Source organism: Numida meleagris, chromosome 12 (genome assembly GCF_002078875.1).
Source record: "Numida meleagris isolate 19003 breed g44 Domestic line chromosome 12, NumMel1.0, whole genome shotgun sequence".
NCBI lineage: Eukaryota > Metazoa > Chordata > Aves > Galliformes > Numididae > Numida > Numida meleagris.
In genome coordinates this window covers 10,862,209-10,889,243 of record NC_034420.1, presented here as the reverse complement: position 1 = coordinate 10,889,243, position 27,035 = coordinate 10,862,209, and the positions used below count along the sequence as shown (strand labels likewise).

The 27,035-nt window shown below is 41.7% G+C and overlaps 1 protein-coding gene across 1 annotated transcript in view; it reads left to right on the top strand.

The window, feature by feature from the left end:
- ITK (IL2 inducible T-cell kinase) overlaps positions 1-27,035 on the top strand; it is a 31,106-nt gene that overhangs the window by 637 nt on the left and 3,434 nt on the right. The window contains exons 2-16 of the mRNA XM_021410283.1: positions 11,877-11,981; positions 14,066-14,147; positions 16,019-16,147; positions 16,758-16,798; positions 17,410-17,561; positions 18,136-18,201; positions 18,386-18,440; positions 20,491-20,570; positions 21,221-21,357; positions 22,065-22,139; positions 22,607-22,778; positions 23,501-23,717; positions 24,421-24,485; positions 24,568-24,686; positions 26,867-27,024. Coding sequence (XP_021265958.1) covers positions 11,877-11,981; positions 14,066-14,147; positions 16,019-16,147; positions 16,758-16,798; positions 17,410-17,561; positions 18,136-18,201; positions 18,386-18,440; positions 20,491-20,570; positions 21,221-21,357; positions 22,065-22,139; positions 22,607-22,778; positions 23,501-23,717; positions 24,421-24,485; positions 24,568-24,686; positions 26,867-27,024 — 1,653 coding nt within the window. The remainder of the gene's footprint in view (positions 1-11,876; positions 11,982-14,065; positions 14,148-16,018; positions 16,148-16,757; positions 16,799-17,409; positions 17,562-18,135; positions 18,202-18,385; positions 18,441-20,490; positions 20,571-21,220; positions 21,358-22,064; positions 22,140-22,606; positions 22,779-23,500; positions 23,718-24,420; positions 24,486-24,567; positions 24,687-26,866; positions 27,025-27,035) is intronic.

The window sequence follows — 27,035 nt, the reverse complement described above, 5'->3', positions numbered from 1 at the left end:
CAAGATACGTGCTCAGACTTGGCATTGTTTCCCCAGGCTTGCATTTCCATGATTTGCTAAATAAGAAGAAAATTAGAAGTCAATCTGTGCGTCCTGTTGTGATAAGCGTTCTCGTGAAGTGAGAATTATTTCCCTGCTCTGTTTAACTGGATGTTTGCTGAGCCTCATGATCGTCATAAATAATATTGCTTGTTTCCGAAGTCACATAACATGCTGTTAATCCATAAAGTTCAGGCACTGTTACTGTACACAGACCAGTACTAGGGATCTTGTTGCCTTGCTATCCAGCATTGGCACCTTCAGACCATCTCATATCACTTAGACAAAGAAAATTAAGTTAAAACTGAACCCAACAAAAAAGCAGTAAAATGGATACCAGCTTCAAGAGTGAACTATCATTCTTATTTTCAAGTTATTTCTCTCAAGCATGTACAAAATGTTTTTCTTGCTTATATTTTGAGTGTTTTTCTTATCTCCGTATTTAAATATTTATAAATATTTATTGCTGACTATTGTGTCCGTATTTGTTTTGAGACTCGACTGCTACCCAAGCTGTCTTTCAGTTGGCATTATTTTAAGATTTAAAATCCTGTTACAACTATTCTACTATCCTAGTTAAAATTTTCAAAAGCATTTCAAACATAATTCTGCTGTGGGTATTTTGAGAAATTTTCACACCTAGTTTTCTTCAGTGCTCGGTGAGTCTTGAAGGATTTGAGAAGGACCCAACACATATTTTGCTTAGATACTTCTGCAAACTCACACTAGCTGTCTGTTTGCATCTTTAGAGGCTTAGCTCTTTTGGAAAATCTGACTCAGAGACTTTCAGCTGGGCATAGATTTCATATACCACACAATTGGCTTTCGAAATTTTATCCCCTAGTCTTCCTGAAGGTCAGTTGGGCAACTCAAGAGCATCTTAAAATGCTGATGAAATAAACATATAAAAAAAACTAAGAGAGGGGAGACTTAGGTTAGATATTAGGAAGAAAATCTTTCCTCAGAGGGTGGAGAGGTCCTGGCACTGCTGCCCAAAGAAGCTACGGGTTCTCCATTCCTGGAGTTGTTCAAGGACAGGTTGAACTGGGGCCCTGGGCAGCCTAAGATGGTGGGGTGCATCCCTGTCCAAGGCAAGGGGTTTAGAACTGGATGTTCTTTAAGGTTCCTTCCAACCTAAACCATTCTGTGATTCTATGATTCTGCAAATGACCATGTGCATGTCTGTAACTACAGAACTGATTTCCCCTGAAACACTGATTTTTGCTGATACAAATTGTCAAAACCAGGTCATAACGTGAATAGAAGGACTTTGTATCAAATGTGTACAAAAGACTTTGTCCTGTGACATACTCCCAGAAGCAATCCTCGCCTTTTCAGCCAAAAATTGATCATTCTGTTCAGGCTTCCACGTGGTGAGGTCATGGCTGTTCTGGAGGCAAAGCTTAGGGCAGACTCTCCAAGCACCCTCTTGTCCTGTGCTAAGAACGGATTGAAAGCCCCAGAGAGGATTTCACAGCCGTGAAGGGACAATTGCAGTACCTGCCTGACACATGAATTATGTCCATCCCGGTGAGTCAACCAGGAACAGGGAGCATGCACCAAAATCGATGGTCTGTAGTGCTAAATCTCTAGCACAGATTTGGCTTTGCTCCACATGGACTCTCAAATAATTGGTGGGAATAAGACAGGCTGTGGACCATTGGTAACGGGCAGTTTGCCTGCGGTCCCTTTGCTCTGGATGCTCAGAAGGCAAAGCTTTATGGATGGCAGCTGCTCTCTGCCTGCTTGCCATAGAGATGGAGAATATCCGCAGGCATGCATACTGCAAAGGATAGATGGGACCGGCTTCTGACTGGGCTTTTAAAGTACGTATTTTTCCAGGGAAACCTCTGTGGATGTTTGCTGTCAGAGATTTCAAAGAGTTTCTTTAAGAACACCTTACTGTACTCAGAGTTCAATACTCTACTGTATCCACCCCTCCAGCCCCTGTTCTGTCAGTGACAGCAGCCTATACGCAAATGCAGGTAAAACAATTAGCAAGTTACTAGACAATTTGAGAAGTCCCAATGGTTGCAATGATGCAGCTTAAAGTAAGGCATACCCTTACACATAAGCACAAGTTTACATGTTTTGCCTGTATTTAAAGGGTTTAACACCCTGTCCCTTTCTCTGGATTCAGACATTGTAAATATAAAAAGATGTATAATTTACTGTATCAGTCCAAAGCAAAGAAATAACCAGATCAGGTTAAGAGGTGCAGGGATTATTCAGTAAATGATACCAAAAGCTGTCAAGACAACCAACATAATAAAGGCAAATTTTTCTAGTAACTGTAGCAGCACATAGCTAAACAGAAGGCACTGTTTTCCTCAGGGCCACGCATACAATCGCTGTTAATGTTAATGAAAGATATTTACATGTCTCATTAGGAGAACGAGCCCCTAATAACTGACAACAATAAGAAGCTGTGTTTTCCGGAATTCATTATCCAGAGCACAATGCAGGGCTGTCTTAACATAAAGCTAAGCCCTGATAACAGACACATGTATTCAGCCCCCGTCTGCTAAAATACATCAGAAGTGTCTTTATTACAACATGCAAATCAATTACATGGGCAAAAATTCTTCATTTCTGGGGTCTGCTTTTATAGCTACTGAGCATGCAAGTGAATGAGCACATAAGAGATATGATTTTAACTATTTCAATGGATTTGATCCTCACCACAGTAGCTTATAACACACACATTTATGTGATACTCTCAGGGTCCCAGCAACACAGTTTCTGGAACAGAGCTGCTCATCTTGGGTTGGCTTGGAAATGTGGAGAGTGCTGGGGCCTTTCTGTACCAACTGAGTGACTCCTGTTCTTGTGCCACGGTTTTCCCTCTGAAATCTTAATGCTTTGCCCTATACAGACATTGAGAAATATTTCAGAGCTGGTAAAGTTGCTTCTAACACCTGGGAAGTTCAGGTATATCGTTATTTTTTTTTAAAAAAAAACTTTAGAACATCATGCATCCATGGGCCATTACTAGTGCAATTTTTAAATGCAAAAAAGCACACAGACTGAGTTCCCTCTTCCTTTATATCATTAATATTCTTCCTACACTGGTCAGATGCTCAAGAGGTCACATAGTGGGAGTCAGCCTTGTCCTGGACTCCTTCATTCAAATCTTTGATATTCAGACATAAAGATGGTACTTCAGCGTGCCTTGGAATTTCCTTTGTGTCTATCGTTCCAGGAGAACAAAAGAATAAACTTGCCTGAAAAAAACTTTTATCAGGATCCTAAAAAAGCTTTATCTGCTTCTGTTGCATTATTTCCACTTCGTATTACTTGCAAGAGTCCAGCTACTCATGGTAACAGAAGAATCTCTTTGTTTCTCACTCCAGAACTCCATTTTACCTTGATTACTCCACACAGACCCTGACCTATCCATCCTGCCCTGGAAAGGCTTGTTTTTCTCACCAAGACTAATGTAAACAGACTAGGACTTTGCTGCTTAAAATCTTGGTTTTGGTGTTTCTTCCTGTTAATTAGCGTCTGCCCATACCATTTCTTATTGTTTAATGTAAGACATGCTTTGTGTATTCTGGATGCCTCAGACAAAACTATAATCCTCATATACAGTGAATTTAAAGATGTTTTTGAAGACAACATCTATATAGATGTTGATCTGAGTACATAGATCATTCTTCATAACTTGTTGCGTGTTTATTAACAACTCTACTTGCTTGCCAGAATTTGCAATGCCATCTGTCTTCTGATGCATATTGCCAACTAATTTATTAATAATAAACATATCATCCACAAAGAAGTCAGGTGTGGTATCTACCTACATCACACCTGCTTTAATTTTTTTTTTTAAACATAAAAATCAGTACAACCTTACATAAGATGGAGACAAGGTACAATGCTGCATGTAATGTTTAAGAAATCCTTTAGCATATCTCTGTGAGTTTATCATGGATGTTTTTAATAATCCTAATGGCATTATAGGAGTTAAGGAAGGATTAAGTTAATATTGTTTGCCGCAATAATGCTAATTTCTATCATAAATATCACAGAATCACTGGAAAACCTGCTGGTGGGCCCATATTAAATTAATTTAGTCAGACTTTGTGCTCAGGGTAAGGCAGTTGCCAAGATTAGATCAATATTTGGAGCAGGACTGTATAGCCAACACTGAAACAAGTCAGCTATGGCTTGGCTAGCCACTGCTTGAAACACAGAGCTAAAGATTTCACAGCTTTGGTCTAGCGCTTGTTCTAGTATGTTTTATCAATTATTATTATTTTTAGATATTTACAAAGTCTCAGTCTATTAGAGTTCTCTTTCACACTTTCTTCTGCAGTGTGACTCCGGGTGGTAATACTGTCCATTCTGCTTTAAGCAAAATACGGTTTGTTCTAGGTCTGCTCTCTATGTCCTTTCTAATTCCACAAATGCATGACAGAATCCAGTAAGAAAAAAATAGCTACTTTTTTTCCTGGAATAACTCATTTTGTCTCCCAGAGTTTTGATGATAATTATTTTCTACTGTCACTTTCTTTGCACGTCCAGTTCTGCTCCTACTAGGTCTTTCCCTAGGTACTGATTGGTTTTTAATATTCCAAGAATTTTTTTTAAAATTAATTCTGAACAACTTCCCCCTAGGAAACATCAAATACTCCCAACTTCTATAAATCATGAAGCTCTAATCTTTCTTTTAATAGAGGACATTAAAGATGCTGCAAAAAAATGTCCAACATTTGTTCACTTTTTTTTTTATCTTTAAGAAGGAATTCTTCTTAATATGAACACACTACAATGAGATTTCTTAATCTTTTATTAGACTTTTTACCGTAGCCATTTTTGCTTCCAGTGCCTTTTCTTCATATCGTAATCAGCACTGTAACAATGCTGCTGCAGTGCCTTCCTATTTCTTTATACTCTTTCATCCTTCTTGATGAAATTTGATCCATTAAGAATTATATATTTTTAATGAAAAATTGGTGACATTTAGTAGATTTGATTTAGCTTCCTCCTATCACTGAACCCTTCATTCACTGCTATTCACTCCTCCCATCTTTGCTAAAGATTAGTTTTGACAAAATTCATGTAATATTTAGTAACTCTTCCATATGTTTTTCTGTAACATAAAAGGCTTATTTTTATTATACTAAAAATCTGGTTTGAAAACCGAGAATCTTTTTTTCTTTTCTGTTTCCTTGACAGTGATATTGACTTTTTTTTGGTCAAACCCACCGATAGTAGGGATGCATGCCTTGATAACCATCAGACAGGACAGCAACATGGCTGCTGGAAGTGGCCTTGCCTGGTATTGAAATATAAGTTCAGTGAAAACGCTGAAGCATTGGTAACAGGGGACCAAAGAAAAATGGTCTAACATGCAAGCATGCTTTTCCATCCGACCTCTGTACCTGAACCTTAAATTCACACAGCCCACGAAAATGAGCACTTACAGAAAGACTACAGTTTTCATTTCCCTCTACGTGTCTTCTAGATTTAGGCTCATGTAATTCTGAAAGCCAGGCGCCTTGGGAAGCCTGGAGCATGGAAGAGCAAAACAGCCAGCTCCTAGCTGTGTGCGATGTCTGCAGGCCAGGTCTTCTGAGCTCTATTGACTTTTCTGTCTGTTTTAAAAGGTTTTAGGTTATCTCTGGCTTAAAGTGATTTTACTGGAAAAACCAATACTATATTTGGCCTATAGGACTTCAGAGGAGTAATTTCTCTGTAGTTATTATTCCCAGGGAAACTGAGAATTTAACCAAGTAAATTGAAAACAAGCTGAGATTGTTTGTACGCAGCAGACTTTGACTGCAAAGAGTTCTACTACAACTGTAAACAATATTTGATGCTGAAATTTGTTCTTGGGAGTGACATTGAGCTGACAGCATGCAAACAATGTGTACTAATAGCACACAGCACAATCATTAAGCAGCACCATGCCATGTCACTAGCAGATGAAATATTTACTTACTGATAATAGGAGCTAGCTGTGATTCAGCTTCCTCAACAAGGTCTGTGCCCAAGTCCTGCACTGCAGGTGAGGCTGTGAACAAGGAGATCTTTGCAGGTTCCTAGAAGAGCAGCAAGACAGAAAGAAGTTCTTGACTGCGACTGCTAAAGTTACACATGACAGCAATCAGAAAATACAGACAAGCAAAGCAGACACAGCCCTCCTAGTCATGCTGCTTAAATACATGGAGGCATCTTAGGCACCAGCTGCAGTTAATTTTGTCGTTAACACAATTCGATGCACTCTGTATCCAGGTTAAGCCTGACCCTAGAACACCTTCCTATTCTTTAGATGTAAAAACAGCTGTGAGACAAAATGTACTCTTTTTAATGGAAGTAGCAGGACAGAATAGTTGTGATAGATATATGCATTAAGCAGCTACATTTAGGAACTGAAATATTAAATATAACAGAGTATCTTACTGCACAACAGTCAGAGATCTACAGAAAATCCCAGTACTGCCAATAACCACCTCTTTCTGCTTTTCCTTTGAAGTACTTTCTATTGTCAGGCAATGCAAAATCCCTTGCAACTTTCTTTTAACATCCAAATTGCCCAAATTAGTTTTCAAAATTCATTTTAAAATCGTTTAGCTTCCCATAAAACTTCAACCTATTGATGTTCGTTATAAGAATGAGAACTCAAAATACTGAACAATGTCAGTGTTCAAGCAAGATTTCTATCAGTCCAGCAATCAACAGTTCTTTATATCCTAGTTCTTAATGATAATAAGAATACATGCCCCAATGTATAGATAAGGGATATGACAAGATAAGGGATAGAAATTAATTTTATCAGCACAGGTTTTAAGGAGGTTCAATTTGAAGCACAAATCTTTTGGTCAGTGGAAAAATATGAGATAATTACTGTTAAGAATAAATCCATCTAACTGCATGATATCTCATAAGATCCTAATTACCATTTTCTATGTTCTTCTCCATTGCTCTCAGAGCTAACATGTGCCTATGAGAGAACTATAATCTAAGTTACTAAATAAGCTGGATACTCTGCAACACCATGGGCATAAACAAAATTGGAGCACCTCACCAAATCAAGAAGTTATACAGTAGAAGCTCAAGAAGGCCCGAAGAGAATCATACCTGGAAGACAGTGATTTGTCACTAATTAGAAAAGGAGATGTTCACCAGTCTACAACAAATCGAGTTCTCCATCCCTAGGAGAGAAATATTTCACAATGGTTCTGCTTCACTTTGATATAAAGCTGCCTGCAAATAGATGGGCAGGTTCACTGAAGTGGTCTGTTCACTGACCCACTTATTTCCTACCTGGTTAGAACTGTAATGGTGCATCTTGCCCTAAAAACCTCCGCTCATAACCTCCATAAAATGTGTTGCTATGGTGTATATTTTCTTACAGTTATGAGCAGAGGAAACAGAGCAAGCAAGGCATACATATGTTCCTGTATTATTTCTAGAGCTTAATTTAAGCACATGAGATTGTAAAAGTGTGATCTTAGATCACAACAGACCCATGAACCAGGTGGCCTGCCTCCAGGAGTGGTCAGTATCAACTTTTCTGAGTAAAACTATAAACATAGCCTCAAATGTTTCACTGGAAGATGAGAGAGAATATCTGGAATGATCTAACCATGCAAACTCAGACATTACTTTGCCTTTTCAAGGTAAGCCAGTTGTGTGAGAGGAAGACTTTTCAACTTTAAATGTTTCTTTTCAATCATTTTGAAATTAAAAAAAAAAAATCCAGCCAAAGGAGAGCAACACAGAGGCAGGCTGAGTACTGTATTTCCAAATTTTGGAAAGTGAAATGATTTTCATGAAAAATCTCTGCAGAAAAGGCACATATGAAGTTCTACCTTCATTCAAGCCCTGACCCAGGGCAGCTGCATTGCCTCTGCTCCCAGAATCTAGCTGATGCCCTTTCAAACCATTTCGACCTATCCATCTTTTGGGGTTTTTATCTTGCCTGTGTTTGGGGGATGGTATGTGCCATTAATAATAATATAAATATAAATATTTATAAATAATAAATATTGTTTTGTCTCACCACTACGTTCTCACAGAACGTAAAACTCCTCTTACTCCTGCCTCCATCCAGGCTATGAACCGAGCAGAGAGACTGGGGAGCTGGTGATAAGGCACAAGTGGACTTGGTCAACGCAAAGACCCCTCATCTACCTCATTGCCAAGATGGTTAATTAAAAATGGTTCCTTCTAATCAAGCTGACAAATGAAAGCAGGGAATGTAAATCAGCCCAGAGCCTTGCAAAGCTGGCACTGCAGAGAAGACCATTGAATGCTTTTACTGACGGAAATGTTTCTGCGGTTTTGCTTGCGGAGGACTGGAATTTCCTACCTCTCTCCACTGCAGCTATAAGCTTTCCTTCCCCTTTCCACCTACTGAGGGAAAGCGTCCAGCTGCAGCTGGGCCTTCAGTGGGGAGCAGTGGGCGAGCACAGGCCCATGGGCAGAGCTTGTGGTAGAGGAAGTTCTCATGTACTTTGGGGCCCAGTGGTGCTGTGGAGAAAACCTGCTCCTTTTGGATGTTCCTGGCCAGGCAAGGGGACCAGCAGGCACAGCTGAGGAAGGGATGTGACAGGTGATGGGGATGAAGTAGAGGAAGATGAGGAAAGGAGAAAGTGCTGTGGGCCCAGCTGCAGGATGGGCCCTGGGAAGTGAGCACTGGACAGGGGTTTGGGGCCAAATGAACACTAATTTCTTGCTTTTTTCCTTACACCCCAAAAACACACGATACAAGCTCTTATACAACTTTTGAGCTCAGTCAGCTTCATGAAACGTAGCACACTGCCTTTCTGCCTGCTCAAGGTTCTGCCCCTCTCTCCTGTGCTCCTGGAGGTGAAGCTTTGCCCACCCCATCCCTCCGTTCCCTCTTTTACTCCCTTTCCTTAGCTTTTACTACCAATGCCCTTTGATAAATAAGGTGGGATTTAGCAAAAGCTTTCAGCATCCACCAAGATTTGTGATTCTTTGGTTCAGTACATTTGATGAATCGGGACCACAAATAGCAACAGCAAGGCGTTAACCAGAAAGCAGCATATTCCTCAGACTGTACGGCCCCATATCTCACAAAATCTGAGACGTTCATGAAGCAACGAGTACAGAACCACAGTCAGGAAACACACCCGCGGCACAGTGCTGGGTTCACTGCCGACTCGTTGCCCTCCCATAGCCTGGCTTGTGGCCCTGCTTCTTCCCACACTCATCTGGCACAGGCCTGGCTGGAACCAGCAGGACATGAGCTGATGGGAAGGGATTTGTGGGCCACCCAGCCAAACTGTCATGGTTGGTTGAGTTTCAGTGCTGGGGGCTGCGTAGGCTGAGCGCGCGATAAAGGCAAGGTGGCTCTTCCCCTAAACAAGCACTGTGAGCGTCCTACTTTGTGCTGTAGGGTAGGCCTGTGCAGGTAGAAATTGCTACAGAGTAGTTCTTCTATGGAAATTCCCACCTATTTCTTCCAAAGTCAGTTCTACCAGCATCTAAGGCAAATAGAAACCATTGTAGTCATTTAGTAGACCCAAACTAAAACTGCTGGAGCTGTGAGATAAGAGGAGGTGAAACACCAGAGTTGAACACTGTAATGCATTGAGTTTGTGATGCACTCAGCTCCATTCAGTGCTGTTAGCTTCCCCTTCCCGTATTGCAAATAACGGCTCAAAAGCAATAAAGCAGGACATAATGATCTGCACACGCTGTGCTTTTCCTCTTGGGACAGCAGTGCGCCTTGGTCTTCTTTCCACGCACCTTACACAGCAAGATGTTTTTTCTTGACCAACCAGCTAAAATATCTATTTAATTATGCTCTGGGCAGACTGAAAACTACAGACGGAGATCTCCCAGCATGTTTAGTCTAGCCCTCTTAGGAACAAGTCTCTGAGGTTTTGGAGACCATTTTTAAGAGGCTTTTCCTCTCCCCTCCCTTCCAAATGGCTCAGTTGCTTTTGTTAGATTAAGCTGTCAGGCATCACAAAACCAGGGGTATGGTTAGTGCCTAGGCCCGCTGCTGGGTAATGCCTGGTTTGTGAATGGTAATTCCCATTGTTTGTGCTGCTTCAGGACTATAATTTCTTTCTGCCAGCAAAGTCCCATCTGTGGAGGACCTGCTGAGCAATACAGCAAATGTGGGACACAGCCTGATGTTGTGCTGTAACTTGAAGTGATGGGGGCTTTTTGCTGAAATTACACAATTAGAAGGAGCTCAGGAGGTGAGGAGAGAGTTGCAGGACAACTGCATAAAGCTCCTCAGAAAGGCTGGGCACTGTCTTTCAGTGGAGAATGGAAATGTGCCAACAAAATCCACTCTGCAGTGAAAGAGTAGAGACTGGGACTGGGACAGGCAGCATCAACTCCTAAAGCCTCATGTGTGGTTAAGCCCTGGGTCTTCAAAATAATCAGCTGAAAGGGAGTTCAGCATTAACAAAATTGGAGGTTTTTGTAGGAAATAAATGGCTTTGTGTCTCATGGCAGAGTGGAAGTCCCAGGGGTAGAACAAATGATAGAGGAGGCTGCGGAGAAGAGACAAAGGAAGCCAAATCTGGAAGAAAGAACTGAACAGGCAAGAATGAAAGAAAATGTGGTGCAGGGAGACTTTCTAAGATTTGGCAATATTCTTGCTAGCCAATTGGTTTTTAAATTTAGAGCTGTCTTACAGCCTTGGGTTTATTGATTAAAAAGATCCCATTGCACCCCACAGAGCTATATAGGCAAATGATGACTACAAGAGGCAGACTTGGCAGCAAACCCAGAGGTGCTGGTTGAAATGCCAGCGCATCCAAAAGACATACACACCAGCAAAGTCCAGCAAGAGCAATGTGAGACCACGCTGTAATAACTTCCCTCTCTTTCCTCAAGTCCAAGTATACAAGGGCAAAGTATGCAGCTCTCGCAAAAATAGTTCTTGCAGTGTTCTTCGGGTTTGTATCTCACAGCCTTCTGTCATGTTGTTGCAAATCTGTGCTGGGAGAAATTTAATGTTTCATCCCGACTGAAAATGAAACAAAACAGGAAACTGGTTTGTCTCCGAAGAGCAAACACATTTGTAGCAAATCCTTCAGAAGCATGCACCAGATAGCAAGCATCTGATAGCTTCTGCTGGCATCTTCCTTGCCCATCTCTCTTTCTGGAGCTGATTGCTCCTACCTGGGAGCTACAGGCAATGCTTCAGTGGGAAATAAGGCATGCCAAGGGCAGCTGGGATATGGGGCGTCCATTCTTTTCTTACGCTCCCCTGACAGCCTATTCTGTTATCTAGCTGCCTGGTAGCTGATGAATAATCACACAGCAGAAGCTGATGGAAAAGTACTTTTCTAAGCAAGATTTTGAGGATGTAATTTATTTTAAAATTTCCTGATATTTTCCTTAAGCTAAAAACATAGAAGGACCAAAAACAGAGATGTATTGGAAAATACAGGCAGTAAAAATATTGTATTTTAGATAAAATGCTTAGTTTTGAAAATCAAAGTTCCCCAAAATTTTAATAAAGTATATTGTGTTATAGATTTTCTCTATAAAACAAGAGTATTAACAAACCAAGTGTTTCATGAAAGTAGTTCTTTTTGGTTAAAAAGAGATCTAATTTTGTTGGAAGAAGAAAATAAAACCTGAATATCAACGAAAAGTTTTGACTAGTTCTCTAAGGATCCATGTGCTGAGTTGAAATATATCAGTGTGCATATGTATACGTGCCATCTACACAGGGGTGACAAATGTGATAATAATTCTTTATAGTTAAACCTAATATATAATCTGCTTCTTCTCCACTGAAATTAGAAATCTCCTGTGGACAACTCAGTCTTGTCTCGCTATGTACATAATCCACAATCACTAGCCTTAACCAAGTGCTTCCATCTGTCTTTTAGAAAAAAAGGACTTTGAAGGGGTCTGTGGAACTTTCCAGGATTAAATGTGTGGAAATTGTGAAAAGTGACATCATCATCCCCTGTCAATATAAATATCCTTTCCAGGTGAGTCTGTCTGTTGGCTGTACTGATAAATGATAGCACTTGTTTCTGTCTTTCACTAAAATCCTCCTGCACATTGCAATCCTTAATGAACCCAACACCTAAGTGAAAATTATCAAATGAAGAAAAAGCAGGGAGAGGTTGAAATGAACTAGGGACTCAAAGACTGAGTAATCAGAATTTTATCACATTGGTGACACTATTTTTCATGATAATTATGGTGTATGAATTTCCATGAATACAGGGCAATCTGTTCACAGATGACTTGAAACAATCTGAGTATTACAGTCTTGTCTATGGGCCTTTAGGAGTAACAGAAGATGCTGTCGTATGCTGCAAACAGCTGCTGATGAGAAGCCTGACAGGACAGCTCTTAGCCAGGGCTGGGTGTGAGCTGCCTGGCTGGGGAAAGCTTGGTGGGGGAACCCCAACTTCTATTTCCTCCCTTCCCACATTACAACACAGCTTCCCTGGGTAAGCATGAATGGGAGAAGAAACAAACATTCAGATCTGCTAGTTCTGTGTCTGAATTTCCAATCTACATCTCCATATCTCCAATTCTATTGAAGAACAAAATAAAGTGCAGGTAGTGCCAGTACTGGAGGGGTGGTGGCAGTGGCTTCGTTGTGTTGGACAATGTTCTGCCAAGGTCAGGGGAATTCTGCTTGTATTCCCTCTGAATTTTATCCCAGAGTCAACTCTGTGATGTTTTGTAAAATGATATTGTCCATTTTGTCTGAAGCATCTCAGCTGCACCTAGCTGTAAGCCTCCAGTGGAACCACCAGTGTCTCTTTGTTGTCTTTGTGTGGCTCATCTGGCAGGTCAGCCCCTTGCAGAGCAGCTGAAGCGAGGATTTTGTGCAGTTGTGCATGCTCATGGCTACGTCTTCTGGAGATCTGCTTGCTATGGATTTCAAAATCCATCTTAGATTGTGAAAACATTCTACAGACATAACAGTAATATCAACAAGAGTGGCTTTAAATGAGTGGGAATCACTCCTCTCCTGTTTTTATTTTTTTTGAGACAGGGGTTATAATTTATCTCTCTGTTGTCTGCAAAGCAACTGAGTCACACAGCTGTCTGCGTGTGCCTGCAGGGGCATCAGGCCAAGAGATAGCAAATGCTTCCTGTCCTTTAAACAGTTATTAACGTTGCCTCATCTACACTGCTGCAGAAGCTTTAAAAAAGTAGATGCTGTCTTCTACAAATCTCTGTTTAAAGACATTGGTTGAAGTTTTTTCGAAGTGTTTGTGCATCAGAGAGACCAGGTCCCATTTGGATTTAAATTCTTGTGATAAATATTGGAAAAGAAACATAGATTATATGTCACATCACATTTTAGGCCCAAATGTAGCCATCCATCTAAGTTTCTGAGTCATTTTTGTTCTTGTGATGATTTCACTCCCTAGTCTGAAACTTCACAAATGTTCTGTATTTCTCTTCCATCATTTGTTCATCACTAAGGACAAGTTTATGAAACCAGCATCCTGACTGCTCATTGTTCATCTGCTCTAGTTTCTTATTTCCCCACCATAATCCTAGTGAAAACTATTAAAAACTTTAAAGAGTGACAGTAATACAGCAAATCTCCAGGGCATTGCTTGGGATTTATACTGACAAGAAAAGCTAACTTAGTCTCTTAGATTTTAAGTGAAGGTGCCTTAAAAGAAACTGCTGGGAAATAGATGTCATTTCCCCAGAGATGCTTCAGAAGAATAAGCTACAGCTTATTGTAATGTGTATGGGCTTGTAATGGGCTGGCTTCTGTGCAGATTAAAGTTGCAACATCTCCATTGATTTCACTGGCATTTCTTATCAATATAAAACCGGTAAAAAATAAATAAAAAAAAATACCCATCTAGAATTCTTTCTTATCAGGTTTTGTACTTAGTTTTAGATAAGTAAAAGGCACTGAGGTTATGGGATGCCTCTGAACAGGCCCTTCGTACTCCACTTGCTCACAGCATCATTTTGCATGGATTTGTGTTGTTGATATGGGGGTTACTGCCTTTCAAAGGCTCCACCATGCCCAGTCCACGCAGGATTGTTTCTAATGGCTGGCTCTCATCTTTATTCCCCTCTCCAGATTGTCCATGATAACTACATCCTCTACGTGTTCGCACCCAATCGTGAGAGCCGGCAGAGATGGGTCTTTACACTGAAGGAAGGTAACAGAACCCCTAAACCCACTTAACTGTTGTAATTACTTACCCCAGGACTTTTTTCTCAGCAGCTAAAATGCCAAGAAATCGTGCAAGAGAAGTTGGTTTCTCACATCTAAACATGCAAAGTGGTAACTGGGAATGCAGCTATGGAATCAAATACATTTGCAAATGTTTTCAAAAGCTTTGGAAAACTCAGACACAGAATGGGTTTTTTTTGCCTCTTTCTAGGATAAACTACTAACATATTACTGCAATTTGAATTTTCTTATTCAGGAAGAGATAAGGAATTTTATTAGGCTAATTTATTTCTTAATATTTTCTGGGTAGAAGATTTCTCAGGACCAATTAATAGCAACTTTGTTTAGATGACAACCTTCTTAGAGAATCATGATTATTAAGAAACATTTCTGTGGGTAGCTTTCATTTCCTGTTCACCTCTTGAATTGTTCTGTGGTTCACTGCAATGATTCTGAAGTGAAGGTACAATAGCTAACCGCTGCGTGCAGAAGGAAGAGGTTGTTTAGTTACATGAAAATTGCACCCAGATTCCCTCGTAGCTTTCTCCTGCTTTGTAACGTGAGCTGCTGTTTAGTTTATTCTGAAAACATTGAGCCTGTTTGAGTTATCATTAAGTTCATGCACTTAGTCTTACAATCAGTTATTCCCCTTCTAGGGTGTACCTGTTCCAAGTTTCTGCTTTATCACCTCCTCTCATTCAGCATGTCGAGACAATCTGAACAGTCAACAACAGTTTTGAATTGATCAAATAGAAACAGGCCAGGAGAAAATTTTTTTTTGTCTTTTTAGGAAAATTACTATTGCAAATAGTTTCAAACAGAAGGGCTTCTGATTGCTCATACAGAGATTCACGACTGGCATTTACATGTGCAAAAATATTTAGAGCTGGTGAATGCCAACTTGTACAGCTCCTTCTGAACACCAAGCCAATGCAGTGGAGTCTGTGTCCTATGTATTATATACACACTGCAGAGTTGCAGTTTGTTATGAGAATCATCAGTACCTGGTGTACCAGGTTTTCTTTCTGTTTTTGAAACCTTCGTTCTGTGGTTTTGGTGTTTAACAGTTCTAAAAGCTGAAAAGCAGCCCTTTTGCCCTCATTCTCCACCAAGAATGTCAACGGTTTACGGGCTGGTTTGGCCCGGTTCCGTGACTAATGGGGCGGGGGACCCACGGATCCACGCCCCTGGAAAGGGAAAAGGGAAAAAGGGTAGGGAGATGGGCCTAGGAACAAAACAGCAGAAACGATCTGAGGAGAAACAAACTTATTTACTAAATAAGATACTGGAATGCAAAATAACACAATATAATATAATATAATTACAATTTAGGCTAATAAATCCAATAAAATGAGAGAGAGTGCCCAAAATTAAGGTAGGCCTTACTGTAATTGCTGAAGACAAGATGGCTGGGGAGCGAGATGCTGCCAGGATGGGAGATGGGAAGAGAAGAGAGAAGGTCTCATGATCTGCGAACAGGTTTATCTTTCCCTCTGACCAGAAAATGATAACAGGGCAGCAAAGTCCTATGGGGAATGTAGTAGTTCTCTTCTGAGAACCAGGTACCTGGAACTATCCACAATGCACGGAACTGGAGCATTAACTCTTTAACTCCTAGTACACTACATGATGCTATGATGTGGAATACTGATAACCAAAAATCATAAAACCATGACACAGTTTGAAGAGAGAAATGGAGGAGGCTGATAACATTCACAAAGGACAATGGTCTGAAAAAAAAATAAGATTTTTTAGTGCAGATTATTTCTGTTCAGTTCTACTTGTCTTTCAGAGATGACGTCAATACAAATAAATCCACTTTTTCCTCCTTTTTTCTCTTACTCTAACATTTTCCAGAAACCAGGAGCAACAACAGTTTGGTCTCAAAGTATCATCCAGATTTCTGGATAGATGGCAAGTGGAGATGCTGCGCTCAGACAGAGAAGATGGCAGTTGGCTGTATAGAGTATGACCCCACTAAAACCGGTATGAGATTTCTTTAAGAGCATCTTAACCTTGAAAATATTTATTCCTAGAAAAAGTAAAAGATTAAATCTATCTCCTTCAGAACATGAAAGAATACCATGTTACATTTTGATCAAGAGACATGCTGCTGGCTTCTTCAGACATGCCTTGTTTTGGCTTATTTTTCACTATGCATGTTACTCTTTGTTTTGAATTAATATTTCCTCTGTGGAATGCTTTGTTCTCTCAGAGGAGTGAGATTGAAACTGAAGAACTTGATCAGCTGTTGTCCTTCAGTGAGCCATTACAACAACTTTTTAAGATATTTGCACTACTTCTCTGTGTCCTATTTTGTCCTTCCCATATTTCCTCTGTAGTATCAATGGCCATGTAAGTGCTGGCAGATAGGGGAAGTCAATCATTTTTTACTCAATACTTTTTTTCCCCTTGTATTTGTGTGATTCCTTATACAATCTGCGCATCAGTTTCAAACCGGTGCTATGTGGCTGAGAGTCACCGTGCAGGTGCAGCTGTTGGCACATCTTACCCTTAATGACTGGGGCTTGCTATTCTGTTTCAGTATGGTTGTGTCCATATCTGATTCAAATTAGCTTTCTTGATTTCATTTCAGCCTCAAAGAAGCCTCTTCCTCCCACTCCTGAAGATAACTGGGTGAGTGCAGCAAGGCACACAATGCTGTCCTTAGTGTCCTGTATGTTTAACTAGCAGTGATGGAAATATGTTCAGTAATGTTCATCATGGGGTGGTGACCTAGAATATCAGCTGTGATAATATTCCCAGGGCTTTTCACTTCCCTTTTCCTTCCTACATAATAATGCAGTAACAAAATAAACAGTTTTCCTAGCCCACCTGTGGATGGAAAAAAATACAATAAGAAGTGAGAAGCAGTGTGGTTGTTAGGTCCATCTAAGAAGGGCAAGGAGAGTTTATCACTGGTGTCTTTTAATGGGAGTTTAGGAAACACCTGTGAAAATCTGATCAGACAGGGTTAATCCTGCCCTAAGCCTGAAAGAAGAACTAGATAACTATTTTCAGTGCATGTGGAATTGTGTATGAAAATCATCATTTGACAGTGCTAAAAATGTCATGTTGCCAGTGTACCCTCACAAGCACCCTGGGGTGCTTTCCTCGCCTTGAGGTATTGAGCCCACCAGACTGAGTATAGGACACAGCAGTGTTGCTAGGGGAATATCATTTCAGAGAGCATGCCATTGACATTTATGAACATGAATATGATGAGCCTTTTTTCCTAATTGGTGCAGAAATCATTGCTAAACACAAAGGAAACCTTAGTCATGGCCATATACGACTATGAAGCCCAGAATCCACAGGAGCTGACGTTACAATACAATGAGGAATATCACGTGATTGACAGCTCTGAGGAACACTGGTGGCTGATTCAAGATAAGAATGGGTAAGCCCCTTTTCAGCATCAAATTTACAAATCCTTTCTAAATCCAGTTTGCTCATCCACTAGCATATATGCCGGCCTCTAGTACAACTTTTGTGAAGTATCTCCTGATACATAGGAGAAAGAGCGATGGAAGGCTCCTTCCCCTGGGTGCTGCTTGGATCTAGGCAGCTGAAGGAAAAGGATCCAAAAGTTATGTTTTAAAGAGCGATCCTTTGCTCAGGCTGATACTTGCTGTCAAACTTATGGGGAAAAAATTGTGAAAACTGGAACGCACAGAACAGACTTGTGTGTTCTCTGTGGGGATAACTAACACAAAAAAATTAAACAATAGGATCCTCAGTATGAACAGTGATGGAGGCCATGCATTATTTCTCCTCAGTTCTCCTTGTTTATCCAGGCTGGGGAGGAGATCAGTTGTTTCCATCTCCCAGGAACCCTACAAAACACATAAAACCCAGCATTTCTGTCATGCGAAGAACAAGGCTTCTGGCCAACAAATCTTTCAGGGCTGACTCCCACAGATGCAGAGAAACTCCTGTCTGTAGCTCACACGTGCTGTGTCACATTTTCACAGGCATGAAGGCTACGTGCCAAGCAGCTACCTGGCGGAAAAATCACCCGAGAACCTGCAAATATATGAGTAAGTTGTGCCTATGTTTTTGGTGTAACTCTAAATGCTGGATTTGTTACAGAAGCTGCAAACCTCAAAGGTCCCCACCCCACGCTGTGTTGTCGCTCGTGCTGGGGACTCTCGGTGCAGAGGCTTTTCAGCAGCAACTTTAATAGCCTAGAAATGCTGATGCGCAATCTTTTGTTGTTTTCAGATGGTACAATAAGAACATCAGCAGAAGCAAAGCAGAAATGCTCCTCAGGGATGAGGTAAGCCGGTGTTTACGTGCAGGTCAGATGGGCAATAATAATTAATTAATGAGAACTGAGGAGCAGCCCATGAGTGCTGCTCTGTGCAAAGGCGAACTGAGGTCCCTGCTGTGCTGCTGTCCCTGGGCCATGCATGGCATGGGGCTGGCAGGGATCCGGGTGCTAGCAGCCCCCGACACCACAGCAGTCGGGGCAGGCAACGAGCTGTGCCACCCTCACCCAGGGCAGCAGGATGAAGGAAAATGCCTTTTCAGAACAGTGTTGGCTGAAAAATCAGATTGTAGCTCATCATGGCTCTGCAGGAGGCCTGCGAATGCCAGTACTCTGAAAATCGAACTAATCTTGTGCTGCAGTATTTTGGGTGAAAGCCAAAAGGATGGGTTGGGGTTATGCTTAGCTCTGTGTGCGTGCATGCATGTGTCTCTAATCTTTCAGTAGAGACAGAGTTTTCCAGTGAAGACTGTCATGCAAATAAAAAGAATACACTTCTTGTTCAAATTTTCCACACAAACACACTGTTAGTTTTTACAGCGTCAGCTCTTACACTAACAGGAGACCCAAATAAAATGCTGAATGACAGCATTTTATGAAAATAGGAGCTTTTTTTGTGCAGTTTAAAATAATCGATCTCCTGTGAACTACAGGATATAACCATGCAGGATTTAGTGAACTTATTTTTCCTTCTGGTCCTTCCATCACAGCTTTTCTGTGGCTGCTACCCCTGTTTGGCTGCAGACACTTCTGGCTCAAAACCACCCATGCCTCACAGCTCCCTCCAAACACATGGCCAAGCACAGCAGTGGTCTCTGGCCAGCCTTGCTCCCATGTGAGAGGGAAGGGAAGAATGGTGCTGAAAGCAGCTCAGCAGGATGCTACCCCCAGCACTCCTCTACCTGTGCCAGCAGGAGGCTGAGGCAGGCTGCACTTGGTGGCTTAGCTACATGTTGCTGGTGGGATTTGTCTGATAAAGCTGATAAAGAATCTTCCAGCTTTTCAGACAAAAGACAGTCACAGGTTGCTGTGTGTCCACTGTCAATATTAGCAGTGTTGAAATGAAGGAAGTCTGGTCTTTTTTGTTTTGTTTTGTTTTGTTTTGTTTTTAAATATAGAAAAGGAGAGAGGGCACGTATAAGTGGAGGGATTCCATCAGGTAAAGCAAAGCAAAAGTAATCAAGCATTGAAGTGCCAGGTATAAAAGCATCTTTATCTGCAAACATAAAAAAACTATGTTTTTTATTATCGGTGTATAGGTCAGCACAGCACAGTGCATCCAAACTGCTATGTTAAATCTTCTCCTCTGCTATCTGATTCATTAGTGTTTGTCCCTGCAGGCCTATGGAACATTTTAGCGTTCAGATGAGTAGAAAAAAATTACAGTGAAAAATTTTAAAGAGGAAAACTGTTCTGTGAGTGCCTGAGTGGAGGTAGCCTGCTTTCATAAGCAGTTACATATAGATATTAGTTGGCTGGTGTACCTGTGAGCACACAGGATCTTGTCCAAGCTTTTCCCATTTCTAGTACATTGGTAAATTATCTCTCATACACTCTCATGTGGATTTTCTGGTGTTGAATAAGTAGCACCTTCATCCTGTAGCTGCTCTCCATGTGGAGGGCACTCAGCAAGGTTTGCCTTTCCACTTAGCTGCCCATTTTTGTTGAACTTGTCTGAAATTAAGATCACCAGTGTTCTCTCAGATAAGGTTGAAAGCAACCAAAATTTCTAGAGGAGAAGCTTGGAGGAACAGAGACGTGCATTCGTGTGTGCCTACACCCACACATATTCAACATGATTGCATAAGTCCCATTTCCTCAGGAAATCAAGCTAAAAATACATAGCACCCAAGAGAGATCAGCTGGGTGTACCTGCAGTCCCTGGGCATACACCAGGGCAGAGCATGGAGTGGCTGAGAGCTCCTTTTTTTCCGACACCTTTAGCAAATCCTCATGTCTGAGCAGTACACAGGGCTGAAACGAGCAGAGCTTTGCCCCCGGCCTGCTTCTTCTTCTGTGATGTCTCTAACCAGTTTTCTCTCTTCTGATCTTCTTACAGGGTAGGGAAGGTGCCTTCATGGTGAGAGATTCGAGGCAGCCTGGCATGTACACAGTCTCTGTTTTCACCAAAGCACTGAGGTACAGCTGAGCTCAGCAGCTTTTCACATCAATTACATCAATGAAATGGCTTCTATGAGAGGGTAATCTCCGTAGCTGTTTTGGCATCATGAAGATAGAGCAGAAGGCTCATTAAAACGATAGAGAAAAACACTTCCAAAAAAGGCAGAAGAGTTAGCTGCCGTTCGCAAAGCAAAACGAATATTAAAGGCTCCACTTCTCCCTGCATCTAAATAAGTGCCTATAAATAGTCCCTTAGACATCACCAGGCTTGTAATTTTGTTGAAATTTCCTCCCCAACTGAAGTGCCTGTGGGATCAACACAGGCTATATGCTGGACTCATCAGAAGGGGATAATACGGGACCAGTGAAAGGGTTTCCGTCATGGGGCAGAAAGTTTTGTTTCAGAAAGAAGCAGAGGAACATTGTACTCAACCTGTTCTTATCGAGAAACCTCAGCCTTTCTAGAGTTGAGACTATCTGCCAGCGAGAGGGAGAACATATAAGTACACACTTTTCACTAGCAATTGCAGCTCAGTCCTTGCTCTTCTCCCATTCATTGTAAGGAAGATTGTCCCATTTATTTGCTCTCTCCTCTTCCATCTATGCCCCAAATTCGTATCTTTTTGCTGTAACCCAGTTTTTCTCAAAGAAAACTTCATCCTTTCCAGCACGGATAACAATCCTGTTATAAAACATTACCACATCAATGAGACAACTGACTTTCCCAAGCGATATTATTTGGCAGAAAAACACGTCTTCAATTGCATCCCTGAACTCATCAACTACCACCAGCATAATGCAGGAGGTAAGTGAATGCTGATGCCAACTAGGGAAGTTGCTGTTTCACCATGCAGCCAGGTGACTGTTCTGAAGGAAGGAAGGCTCTCAATCCCTCTGTCCTTACAGTGAAATGTTACTTGGATGGCTGTAAAATGACCATTTTGGCTAAGCTTCCAACATCTTCATTCTGGTGATCCCTCTGAGTATGACCAATGCAGATGTCATACAGACAAACAATAGAAAGCCCTTTCATTTTCAGGAGTCCATGGAAGTGTGTCAGCAACTGCCAGACAAGCTATCAGCTTGAGATAAACTGCAGTGCCTTCTTGCCCTGGAGGTGGCATATCTCTGGGCCTTGATTTCACACAAAGATGGAGGCATGGCCAAGATCCATAGCCAAACATGGGAGACATCAAAGACTACAGCTCAGAGTACCAAGGGAAAACATGGGCTTCAAAAATATAAATGTATAATTTGGAATTTCATCAGTTAATAGACTCATGCTTGCTGACAGAGCGAGAATGAAAAATAGGCTGAAACTGATCAGAATTGGCTTCCTTTGAGCAGGCAGGAAATCACACTGAATAGAGATTCAGCTGCCCTCAAGTGGAGCTGAGAACTCAGTACAATAAATCTGCTTCCAGTATCCTGACTCCCTTCTTGGGAGAAGGACAGCTACACTTCCCATAACAGTGACAATAACTGGAACCCATCTTTCCTTCTGTTATTCAGGTCTTGTTACTCGTTTGCGGTATGCAGTGTCTTCTTGGAAGAAGAAGGCCCCAATCACTGCAGGGCTGAGCTACGGTACGGTCTTACTCTCTTCACCATATGTGAATCAAACACCTCCTTGGTTATCTGGGTGAACCTGAATATCCCCATGGACAATGAAGAATAATCATATGACCTTCACGATAAAAGTTTTCTTCAGATCTTTACATTGCTTCTTTCCAAACATTACTGTAATTCTTGGAAGCATCAGGAGAACTGAGAAATATGTTGTGCGTAGTAGTGTATACACACGTGTTAGAAACAACCCTCCCTGAAGAACTGGATAGACAAGAGAAATAGAGGGAAAAATGGGAATGCTGTTATTCCTATTCCAGAACATGAACTGCAGCATGTACTAGTGAAATGAGCCACCAAAAGTCACACAGACGATTTAAGTCAGAGTCAGAAACTCTTACTCAGAGTCCTGTCTTAATATTTAACCCACAAAAGGTTTTTATTTGATATTTTACTGCTAGATTCTTACTTTCTTTTACAATCAACAGGAAAATTGGTCATTAATCCCTCTGAGCTCACCCGCGTGCAGGAAATTGGCAGTGGTCAGTTTGGGGTGGTTTACCTTGGCTACTGGCTGGAGAAGACAAAAGTAGCCATAAAGACCATTCGTGAAGGAGCAATGTCTGAAGAGGATTTCATCGAGGAGGCTAAGGTCTTGATGTAAGTAATAGATTCATCATAAAAATCAGACCCTGTATCCAGTAGACTGAGCCAAAGTGTTCTGATAATGTTCAGGAATACGAATGGGGAATTTAATTTTGCAGTGTTTACTATCTAGCTAAATAGTATAGAGAGACCTGTGAGCTCTGGGGGTTACAAGGGAAGGCAGTTCAAATTGTAGGTGAATTACTGTGCTTGAAAGCCTATCAACATCAAAAATTGTCTTCTAAATTTCTACTGCTCTAGAAGGCAGGGTTCATTCCAAGTGCATTTTGGAGACATGAGTGTTTTTGTCAAAAATAATTAGATTTAAACATCCCTCAAAATTTGAGGGATTTTATTTTAAAAGCCTACTTTTTTTGTTTATTTGCACAGCTGACAATATTTGTATCTGATGTTATTGCCTTTATTTGTATTTTTTACATTTACCTCTCTTCAAAGTAGGAAGAAACAATTTTTTTTGTTGTTTGACTGGGTGATTTTGAATGCAGAAATGTCTTTTGGTGATGATTACCATTGAAATGAGATATACTTAATCCTAAGCAGCTTGTAGTTAGACCCGGTCTACATATTTTCTCTTTTCTGCGCTCATAGTTGGTCTTTGCAGAGACAAGAGTGCAACAGGGTGACAAAACTGGCCATTTATAACACAATTTTTGTAAGAACAGAAAGGATTGAGCAGACTTCAACATCTTTTTCCATCTCCTCTCCTTGTCCCACAGGAAGCTGTCTCACCCCAAACTAGTCCAGCTTTATGGAGTGTGCTTTGAGAACACTCCCATATGCCTGGTGTTCGAGTTCATGGAGCACGGCTGCTTGTCTGACTATCTCAGGAGCCAGCGGGGCAGCTTTTCAAAAGAAACCCTCCTGGGAATGTGCCTAGATGTGTGCGAAGGAATGGCTTATCTGGAACAAAATTCTGTCATCCACAGAGACCTGGTATGTTGCTCCCATACAGACTTCTTCTCCACTCCAGCTGGACTTTCTATCTCCTTTAATTTCAGCTTTCACACTGCTCCTGTCTGTCCATTGGCAGAGGAACAAGTATCTCCTCTTTTTGCAGAAGCAGCATCAATGCTTTAGAAAGAAAAAGCATCCTCTGGAACACTGATAAATCTGTTTCCCCTTGTTGTGTTTGGGAGAGAAGAAATAAGAACATGAAGTTCATCTCTTTGTCTCAGTGGACTCTTTTATTTCCCACAGCTCACAAAAGCTGACCACTCTTCCTGTCTAAAACAGCAAAGATACCAAAAAGACCTGTTCTTACATAGGCATAAACAACATGCATTGCTGATAAAACAATTTTAATTACAGTGGTCAGTAAGCTGCCTCATTCGCTGCTGTCATTTTACTGGAGGAGCAGGGACTGTGGGCGGCTGTGGATATTTCAGTCTTTCTCTGCCCTTTCTGGGCAGCAAAGGCATGCATCAGACTGATGGCTGAATGGCTTTGCTGGCAACAGAAGCACACTGGCTGTAAAATATACAGAAAGCATTAGGAATTCACATTCTCACCTTCTCTGAATAGTAGGATATCACTCTAATTCTCCTAATTTGAAGTACTGTGTAGAACAGGATAAAAGCAATGAAGTGGCAGTGGTAGTTTTCCAGCTCTGACCTTCTGTCTTTTCTTTTTTCTGTAGGCTGCTAGGAACTGCCTGGTGGGGGAATCTCACGTGGTCAAAGTGTCTGACTTTGGGATGTCAAGGTAATGCCGCAGGGGCTGCACTCATGGGGCTGTCATGAGGTACAGAGGTTGCTCAGCACACTCTCTTCTTTTTCTTTTCCAGGATTGTCCTTGACGATCAGTATACCAGCTCCACAGGGACCAAGTTTCCAGTTAAATGGTCTGCCCCAGAGGTTTTCTCCTACAGTAACTACAGCACCAAATCAGACGTTTGGTCATTTGGTAAGAAACCCTCATCAGAATGGAAAAAAAAAAAAGAACAAATATCACCTCAGAAAGACCTAGAGGTTCAGTGCTAATGTAAAATGTTCTAAACACTACATCCTCAGGGTTCCAAGGGTGTTTCACCTGAACAGTAGCTTGGAAAAGCAAGCCTAAATCATCTAGGTGAAAGAAAGAAGGAACAGTAGGCCACGTACACACTTTGAAGCACTCCAGATACTGCCAATATAATGTATTGTACCTGTACAATGTGATATAATACCAAGAAACAATCTCTATTTTATGATGCTACTGAATGAGCGACTGAGAAAATGTAGGAGAGTCAGAAGGTTTGTAAGAAAAAGTAAGGACAGACACTTAAGAACTTCATCTCTCTGATCACCAGTCCAAAGCACTGAAGCTTCATTCAAACCCTCTGCCTCTCAAAGTTTGTTTTTCTGACTCTCTTTGCTTTTTGTTGATCTGAAAATATTATTTCAGGGCTGACCTTTTCTCACCTGATTTCCTGCTCCCCGGTGCATTGTTTTATGATTTGCATCTGTTCTTCGATCTCCTTTCTGGATCCTCATAGATAAGAAAGCTGCTATATGTTTTTTCCCCAAAGCCATTGGCACTGGAGATAACAACAGCTATTCCCTGGCTTGTTGACCTGGCACGCTGATGTGCCTGGCCCATCTCCAGCTAACATGCAAATAATGGCAGTGCAGAAAGAATCAGTACAGTGTGCGGAGCACAGCACACAGTCAATGGGGTGCCACTCAGCTCCGTGCCTAGCAGTAAATAATGCAGGATTACACCCTTGGCTAGTCTGTGCTTGTGGGCTCTGTGCTTCCTTCTGGCCTTCCTGGGAGTTGTGTGAGGTTGATGCTGGGTGAAGTGATGCATCCCTGGGGTGAGTTATGAGCAGCGTGGTGAGAGCTGGGTGCTCAGTCCCACACAGCTCCTTTGAGAACCCAACCCAGAGATGTTTCCAAAGCACTGTTCCTATTCTGTGTCCCCTGGCACATGGAAGAGGCTGTCAGCACTTCCCACTTAACAACAAGGGGCATCACTGCCAGTGGGACCAGATCTGACACCTCCCAGCAAAGTGGCAGTGACACGGGACGAGATGATACCTCGCTAAGAATGCTCATCTGCTTCACAAATCAGGAACTGCCTGAGTGGCAATTCACATTTAGGGCCCCAGTAAGAGCCAAATGCCTCCAAAAAGTATGCTTAGTTTGTTTTACAGCCCAGCCAAGCCGGGTGGAGTTGGCTCACACCAGTGTCAGGGCTGAGTGAAATAGCTGTGAGCTGTGTGTGCATCAGTCAGCCCTCCACGAAATCTGCAGGCACCAGTGCAGTACATCTGTCAGACTCATTATCTGCCCCTCCAGTGGGGTTTGCATAAGAGGATTCCTCTGTCATGTCATGGTCTTATGACTGTGAGAAGCTTTCTGCTCTGCTGCTCTGCAGTGCATTCATCCCTTCTGCCAAGGCCTGAAGTCCTGCTGTGCCCAGGAGAACAAAATGGGTGGGAGAAATTCCCAGTGCTGGGAATCTGCACGCTGGGGCAGTACAACTGCTTGGTATTCAGCAGAGCCAATATCAGTGGTGAGGGGCTGCAATTTCATTGCACCTCCCTATTTAAAGAATTACAAGCTAGAAAGCAAGCATTCTTTAGCAAAGCTGACTGCAGAGTTATACAACTCCGTGTCAGATCAGTCTGTCTGTCTGTCTCTCCTTTCTTTATAGTGTGAACGCAGTTTAACACCAGATAACCAAAGAAAGCAAACCTAGTAAAATCACCAGAACTTGTATTCACTTTATCTGCAGACCTTTTCTATTCTGATGGCCGACTCTGGGCAATGCCCACAGACATTTTGTCCTTACCTATCTTCTACTGCACTGGATAAGCACAAGTTTCTGTACTGCTCTGAACAGTAATCATAGGAAATTATATGAGTGGTTAGTAAAAGAGAAAATATGTGCTGCAATCCTCTGAAATTCCACCGTGATTGCACTGTACAGCTGTGTTAGGCCCTGATTTTTCAGATGCGTGCTTCAAATCTGAGCTAGCATGCTTTCTCAAGTAACAGACACCAATACTGAGCTGCAAAGAAGAGCGGGTGGAGGGAGGCTGAGGGCCTGCTGAGAATGTTATTTGTGTCTTTGTAATTGCTCCCATTTGTTTGCTTTAGGAGTGCTGATGTGGGAGGTCTTCAGTGAAGGAAAAATGCCCTATGAGAATCGCACCAATGGAGAAGTGGTGGAAGAAATCAATGCAGGGTTTCGGCTCTACAAGCCCAAGTTGGCCTCTAAGGCTATTTATGAGGTGATGAGCCACTGCTGGAGCATGGTTAGTATTTC